This window comes from Macrobrachium nipponense, chromosome 47 (assembly GCF_015104395.2).
Source record: "Macrobrachium nipponense isolate FS-2020 chromosome 47, ASM1510439v2, whole genome shotgun sequence".
Classification (NCBI taxonomy): Eukaryota; Metazoa; Arthropoda; class Malacostraca; order Decapoda; family Palaemonidae; genus Macrobrachium; species Macrobrachium nipponense.
This window is the reverse complement of record NC_087222.1, coordinates 26,432,435-26,440,200: the sequence shown is the minus strand read 5'-3', so window position 1 is coordinate 26,440,200 and position 7,766 is coordinate 26,432,435. Positions and strand designations below refer to the sequence as shown.

General features: G+C 37.3%; 1 protein-coding gene across 1 annotated transcript; it reads right to left on the bottom strand.

Annotated features, from left to right (window-relative positions):
• Window positions 1-3,144: 3,144 nt before the first annotated feature.
• On the bottom strand, window positions 3,145-6,903 carry LOC135204806 (thiol S-methyltransferase TMT1A-like). Its single transcript, XM_064234991.1, has 5 exons — window positions 6,659-6,903; window positions 6,323-6,483; window positions 5,728-5,862; window positions 5,156-5,274; window positions 3,145-3,533 (listed from the first exon to the last, which is right to left on the bottom strand). Exons 1-5 carry the CDS (start codon window positions 6,811-6,813, stop codon window positions 3,270-3,272), a joined length of 834 nt encoding a protein of 277 aa, XP_064091061.1. The 5' UTR covers window positions 6,814-6,903; the 3' UTR covers window positions 3,145-3,269.
• Between the last annotated feature and the right edge of the window lie 863 nt (window positions 6,904-7,766).

Genomic DNA, 7,766 nt, shown 5'->3' with positions numbered 1-7,766 from the left:
TATTATTATTATTATTCTTCTGAAACAGAAAAATGCCTTATATATATATATATATATATATATATATATATATATATATATATATATATATATATATATATAGTGATTAATAAATACTCTCTCTCTCTACATCAGGCGAGAGAGAGAGAGACTCCAAATATTTGATTGTTTAATATATATATATATTATATTATATATAATATATATATATATATATCTATATACATATATATATGAGCCAGCGCGCGCTCGCACGTGCGTATAATCACGTCTATACGCAAGCAAGAAAGAGATACCGACTGGAATGTCATCGAAAGTTTAAAAAAAAATAAAATAAGATAAGTCCAGACCGGTTTCGACTGAAAACGAAAGCCATCGTTTACTATACCATACCTGCAGTATAGGCGTGTCACTTTTTATGGTCAGTTTCGAAAGCGAGATGGTGTCGTACATGGGTAGAGAGAGAGAGAGAGAGAGAGAAATTTTGATCAATCTGTCTTTGCAAATTGCTATTTGTTCATGTAATCTTTTGAGTTTACGTAGGAGAGAGAGAGAGAGAGAGAGAGAGAGAGAGAAATCGTTATATTCTCTCTCTCTCTCTCTTATCATAGTGATAGTTTTAACGATATGTTTAGCGATGATAGTCATTGGTTATTATATTATTATTATTATCATTTTTATTATTATTATTATTATTATTATTATTATTATTATTATTATTATTATTATTATAAAGGACTTTAAAGGTCGCCAAAGCTATTATATCAACCCAATAATATAATACCCCGAAAGTTAAATTTTAATATAATTATTATTTACGTAAAAAAAATAATTCCCCACAAAATTTATATTTCGATATAATTAACACTTTCACCTACCGAACTCTCTCTCTCTCTCTCTCGAGTTTCAAAAACGTTCAGTTGCCTAGTCACGATTCTTGACCCCTTTTTTTGGGTGGGGGGGCTGGGGGTGTGTGGTTGCCGGGTTGGAGGAGGAATTTGTCCAATAAGAAATGGTGGTAGAGAAAGTGGAATGATAAAGAAAATAACAGAAATAATAATCGTGTTGGTATTTTGGTACAGTTGCGTCGGATAATTCATTAGAAACCTTCCAATTATTTATATATATATATATATATATATATATATAATATATATATATATATATATATATATATATATATATATATATATATAGTATTCATTATAAATTGTCTATAGATGTCAAAATCTTATTAGTATATATAAAAAATAATATAATATATCAGAATCCCGTGTGTATATTATAAACTATATATGTATAGTATATATATATATATATATCCTAGTATATATATATATATATATATATATATATATATATATATAGATATATATAATATATATATATATATATATATATATATATATATATATGTGTGTGTGTGTGTGTGTGTGTCACTCTCTTTTTTAAACTTTATAGGAATCAGTATAGTAGATTAATTCTATAGATTTGGTAACATATCCTAATTCAGTATTCATGTTTGAATTAACGATAAGATATCTGTAAAGCACTTACAGACAATATGGCAGATTCTATCAGATTATTCAATTTTCTTTAGCTACTAAAATCAGGGTTGAAAATTACCAAAATTTAAAAAGAAAATAAAAAAAACTTATACAGAATGATCCGCGTAAACTTTTGTCAACTTTGTGTGAGAATATGTCAAAAAATAAATGGGTGAGTGACTAGTTAGGTGTCAAAGTAGATGTAAATCAGTGAGAATGAATTCAGGGCTTTGTACAGACACAGGTGTTGAATAAGTAGTACAAATTCTTACTTTGAAAAGAGGTGAGTATTGTTCAATAATGTACTACTTACCGTGAGAGTGACTGGTTTGGGGCAATAATTCGTTCAATAATGGTATATCATTATCAACGTTCAACACTTTCTCTGTTGATAAAAAAAACAAGGTTGAAAAAAGTGGATATAAAGGGGAAAAAAATTATAATAAAAAAGAATTGTACCCAAGAATGAAGTAGTGATTTGAGACTTGATTTCTCTCTCTCTCTCTCTCTCGTGCAATGGACGTTATGGCAATACGTATCTCTCTCTTTCTCTCGTCCAAAGAATGTTAGGCCACGGCAAATCTCTCTCTCTCTCTCTCATATGTAGATAGCTGAGTAATATTTCAGTACTGAGTCTCTCTCTCTCTCTCTCTCATACTTATGGATAAGTAAAAGTTGATGCCACATAAAAAATATAGAAAAAAATACGCGTACAATACCTGTCCCAACAACAACAACAAAAAACAGTAAATCGCAAAGCAAAAAGATGTCTATACTCTCTCTCGTGGTGTTTGTAGAAATTTCTCTTAAACAAGTTTGCCTGGAAAGTCTATTGCACAGAAATGCAATTCATTTACCTTTGCAGAGCAATGCTCCAGCTAGCAAGCGGTGCATTTCTCTCTCTCTCTCTCTCAGTATCGACAACGCTGACCCAAATTCTCATAGACAATAGGTCCCATTGGTTGGTCACAATTTAAGTATCATCGAACCCAGATCGAAGACACACACAGAGAGAGAGAAGAGAGAGAGAGAGAGAGAGTTTGCGTATTGATTCCAACGTTGCTCCCACTATATACTGGGATTCCGTCAACACGGAAATATCCGTCAGTACCTTCGTTTAATCCTAAAAGCCTTGCTGACTGTCATTTGGACACGCAGTGCCTTATTGTGACCCATGAACTTTTGCAGATGAGATAATAGAGGTTTCTTTGCGAGGTCCTTCAAAGATTGGCATATCAGCCTTAATTATTTATTCTACAGAGCTGTATGTGAACCTTACAGTCAGTTGTACTACAGGACTCTGCTGTAGCAATGCTCACAGTTGCGTTACAGTATCATATTGCAGCTGTATTGTAGCAACATTGCAGATAGAATTGGGCCTGGCAGATGTCAATGGTTTCACTTCCTGATTTTGAGTACATTTTTGAATAATCATAATAATGATATGATAATGAATATTAACATATTATCATTCCTTCATTCTCTTTTACGTTTCATTCGGGTGGGCAAGAAAAGGTGGCCATTAGAAATATCTAGTTTTGATTTTTTTAAAATGACTTAGAAACGAAAATGGAATTGTCACAAATAAAAGAACATCGTAAAAATTCCTTTATTCACCAAGTAACAAAAAAGTATATAATAAAAAACATTGACCCGAAAGCAGCATTGACCCGTGGCTTTGCGACGCCTTGTACTGGTCAGCCAAACCGCTGGGTATAGCAATCACTTCGTGGCCACGCCCCTCAGGTGCGACTCGACCAGCTTAGCCACGCCCCCAGGGACCGGGGCGTAGAAGTACTCGTGTTTGACCTCGGAGAACCCGCCCAGTGCCCTCATGACGGGCATGGGGTCACTGTCGAGACGACACCCGTCGAATACCAGCGGCCAGAATCCCGTGAAGGTCAGGAACTGCTGGAGACGCCGTCGCAACCAGTGGTTTTTGGAGTCCCACTCTTTGACGTGTTCTATGAAGTAGAATTTGCCTCCCTGGGGGCCAGAGAAGGGACTAGGTTGTATATAGATGCATATATATATAATATATTACACACAGAATCAATGTTAAGCCATTTAACCCGATCTGAGTGACCCTAGACGATATTGGCAGCCAAATTTATAAAGTTACCTCCGTAGCTAAGTTGCTAAACATTCAGCTGACTTTTTCTTGGTCTGTGGGCTGATCCCAGCCCTCCCACCGCCCACCAGTCAACCCAGCTGTAAATGGGCACCAGATCCTGCTAAGGTCAGGATGGGCATAGCCACCCGTACCCGTAAAGTCTTGCCAAGGAACTGGAGCTCTGTGCCCTTCTGATGTTTACAAAGGTATACCCACTGCAGTCAAGTAAGCTCCGGGTAGACAAGATTCTTTGATTTGATAATCAGAGGTATATGAGGAATAAGGAGAATAGAGTACTTGGTCGTTCATTGACCTTGGTAGGTAGCCTCCAGGGTAGGAAAGAGCTTAGGACTATATCCCTGCAGAACCCCACCCTTTCTGTACGTTAAACCACATCCTTCAGTCTAAAAGCCTTGGCAAAATATGTCCCCCAAATCAAATTTACTCACCTGGCAATCAATTCATGCTCTACTTCTTTCCGCTCCTCTCTCTCTCTCTCTCATCCACCATTGCACCATTGCATTAAGAAACACGAGGTGTAATTCGGTTGGTATCTTAAACAAGACGAAATAAGATCGCTCCCTATCTCCCAGGGGAGGTTTGTACCAACCCATTACCCGCTGAGATAAGGGTTAATATTACTGCAGTTTTTCCTGGTAATGGGACACTTTGATAAGAGAGATAAGAGCTTAGAGGCAGGTGTGTAGATAAGTATAGGGCGTAGTGAGTACCGAGTCAAATGATATAAAAAATCATATTTTATCCAACTATTATTGACTTTTGTAAACATTCACAATTCATATTATCCCAATGAAATGGAGACTCCTCTGGTATTCTCAGCTAACCTTTCAGGATGAGGTTGCTAGGCCTACACCCCCTTTCTTGACTTTAGCAGACAATGGTATACCCATTCCTACCTTGGTGGACTAGTAGGCGTTAAGCCAGAAGCATTCTACGGACTGGGCGCGATTCCCTTTTGAAAACCTCTATAGGGAGAGGATCCTATAGTAGATTCACATCAACCGTGCATTTGATGTCTAGGCCAGTCCCTTACGACGCTCCTGATTGGCTGTTGATATGCCAATCACAGGGCTGGAAACTCTCAGTCTCTCTCGAGAGTTCACATAGGCAGGATGTTCCATCTCTCTTCAGGGATACTTTTGAAAGACGAATCTCTAAAGAGAGATGGAACATACATCCTGCCTATGTGAACTCTTGAGAGAGACTGAGAGTTTCCATCCCTGTGATTGGCTTATCAACAGCCAATCAGGAGCGTCGTAAGGGACGGGCCTAGACATCAAATGCACGGGTGATGTGAATATACTGTAGCTCCCGTGGCCTGTCACTACAGTCACCGAGCTGCCAGGTACATGAAACTGTCTTATATTAAGACCTAGCTCCCGTGGCCTGTCACTACAGTCACCTAGCTTCCAGGTACATGAATCATTCTGATATTGAGAATCACACTTTCAAGACGAGAACAGTCGTTACTTACTGGAGCGAGCACCCTCCTGACTTGTCGGATGATTTGGTGCACGTCTGAAACGGAGCATAGGACTAGTGTCATCACCACAGCGTCTACACTGTCGTTCTTGACTTCGTCCATATTCTCCCCTGAAATTATAATAATAATAATAATAATAATATTGAGGCATCTTGGACAATCAACGTAGCTTTTACGTTTCAGTGTATCTGCAAATTGGGTTTCACTGTATATATATATTTATGTATGTATTCATTTAAGTGCATTATTTAAAGTAATAATGATAATCATAATAACAATACTAATAATAATAGATACAAGATTGGTAATGAAATGGTTAGAGAAATAATGAGAATTAAAATTGCAAAAAGTATCAAATGTTTACGATGAAAGTCAGTGAATATATGAAGCTGAATTATGAAAATACTAATAGTAATAACTGAAATAAAAAAAATAATTGAATGAAGTAACAAATGCACTTATCCATAGCCTGTATTTTGCGCAGATATCACTGAAAATAAGGATCATATTTGACCAAAATAAACAATCTTCAACGCATAATACATTCTACTGCGTCACCGCACCTTTCGCAACAATGATTTCCGTCGACTTGATGTTGGGGAACTTGGATCGATTCTGGTCGTAGTATTTTCCGAAAAATGGGTTGGGATCCACGGCCACCAGGTGGCAGCCATCGGGGAAAAATTCGAAGTTGGTGCCTGTGAGGAGAAGTAGTCAGCATGGTGAAAGATTTCATAAAATTCTTGCTGTTTTGGCAGCTAATCAGTCACCCTGAAGTCTGATTTCAGTTTTTAGTGGGAGCAGGGAGTTTGGTGTGTGTTTTAACAAGGTTGTGGGTCTAAATGAGGCGTGAGATGTGATGGTATAGGGTCGAATTGGGAGTTTAGGTTGACAGGCCTGTGGGTCTAAATGAGGCGTGAGAATTATATTTTATTGAGTCAGGGAATTGCAGTGAGAATAATTGTAGAGATGATAATTCTTAGAATTATATAAAAATTATATTGTAGGTTCATGAAGGTATAATTCTAGGCTTGTAAACTGAAGGATTATAAAAACATAATTCTAGAACCAGACGAAGATTTTCGTAGATTTATAAGATAATTGCACGATTATTATAAGATTATTGAAAATATACAATCACTCAAATTTGAGGCCTACCTGACCCGACGCCCACCTCCAAGATCTTGATAGAGTTCTCCTCCCTCAACTCAGGGTCATGGGACGCCATGTCGGACAGGGGCTTGAAGAATTCCCTCTTCATGTTGTCGTACTTTTCGAATCTGGCGCCCGTGCCTGCATTGAAGAGCCAGGCAAACCACCTGGAATAATAATAATAATGATAATAATAACAATAAATAGATAAATGAATCATGATAAGCTGCTCACGTAATTGACCATCTGATCAATTCCAAAATCGCCACCACCACTCGATCACACTACACCAACACTACCTCATCACCAACACCAACACTTTCCCCAACCGGCAACACTCACCTCTTCCTCAGATGCAACTTATAGGCCACTAGGCAAACGCCAACTCCCGCTGCTAGGTACGTCAACCGCTTTTTTGTCTGAGCGTCTTCGAGTGCGAGGTGGCGCGAAATCTCTGGCATTCGTGCAATGATATTAGCTAGCTCGAACCTCTCCATGATTCATGGCACGAAATGACGACGGGGCGATGGACGAATTCGTGAAGGCAGATCGAACGGCGTTATCGTACTAACTTACCAAGTGGATAGCGACCTTGAGGGGGTATATATACAATCAGCTGATTTTGGCGGGTGGCTCGAGAGTTGCCAGTTCGTGATTATTGGTGGATATTTTTTTTTCTAAATCTGTAATATTAAGAAATTCTGTATGTTTAGACGTATGCTATGTTATATAATAGCTATATAATGTTAGATGTTTCTATAAAGAAATATTTTATTATGGTATAATACTTTTTTTCAATACGTTTTATTAAAGAAATAAACATATATAAAAACGCGCCTATAAAAAAATCCTACCATTCTACATATATTTTGCAAACGTTCAAACGTGAAGAATTGTTTATGGAAACATTTCTGCGCTATAATAACGTTTTTCTAATAGGTTTTATAGACAATTTTTGACTTCTAAACCAAGATAGCTGAGACAGGAGTTGCCAGTTTGTCTCCTGTACAGTTGAACCATATGGTGCAATTACCAAGCCCCATTTCTTGAGAAACGGCCTAAAAAAGTTGACGGTCTAGAGTAAAGAAGTTTTATGAAATATCAAATCTTATTTTATAACGAGTTTCCTTGACTTCTTGCCACCTCCCCCCTAACCCCCGCCCCCACTCCCCCAAATGACTGTATCCCGCCACAGTCTACCAAGCATCAGGTACGTAATCAATTGCTTAGGCCTGTCTAAGATATAAGTAGAATATATTCCAAGACATTGAATATACGTACAAGTTATAATATAATAATAATAATTGTAATGACTATTTTTCTTTTTTCTTCATATATATATATATATATATATATATATGTGTGTGTGTGTGTGTGTGTGTGTGTCTGTGAGTTTGTAAAGGTATTTCAAGGTGACATGACGGAGAACTTCTTGACTGGCGATCGGACG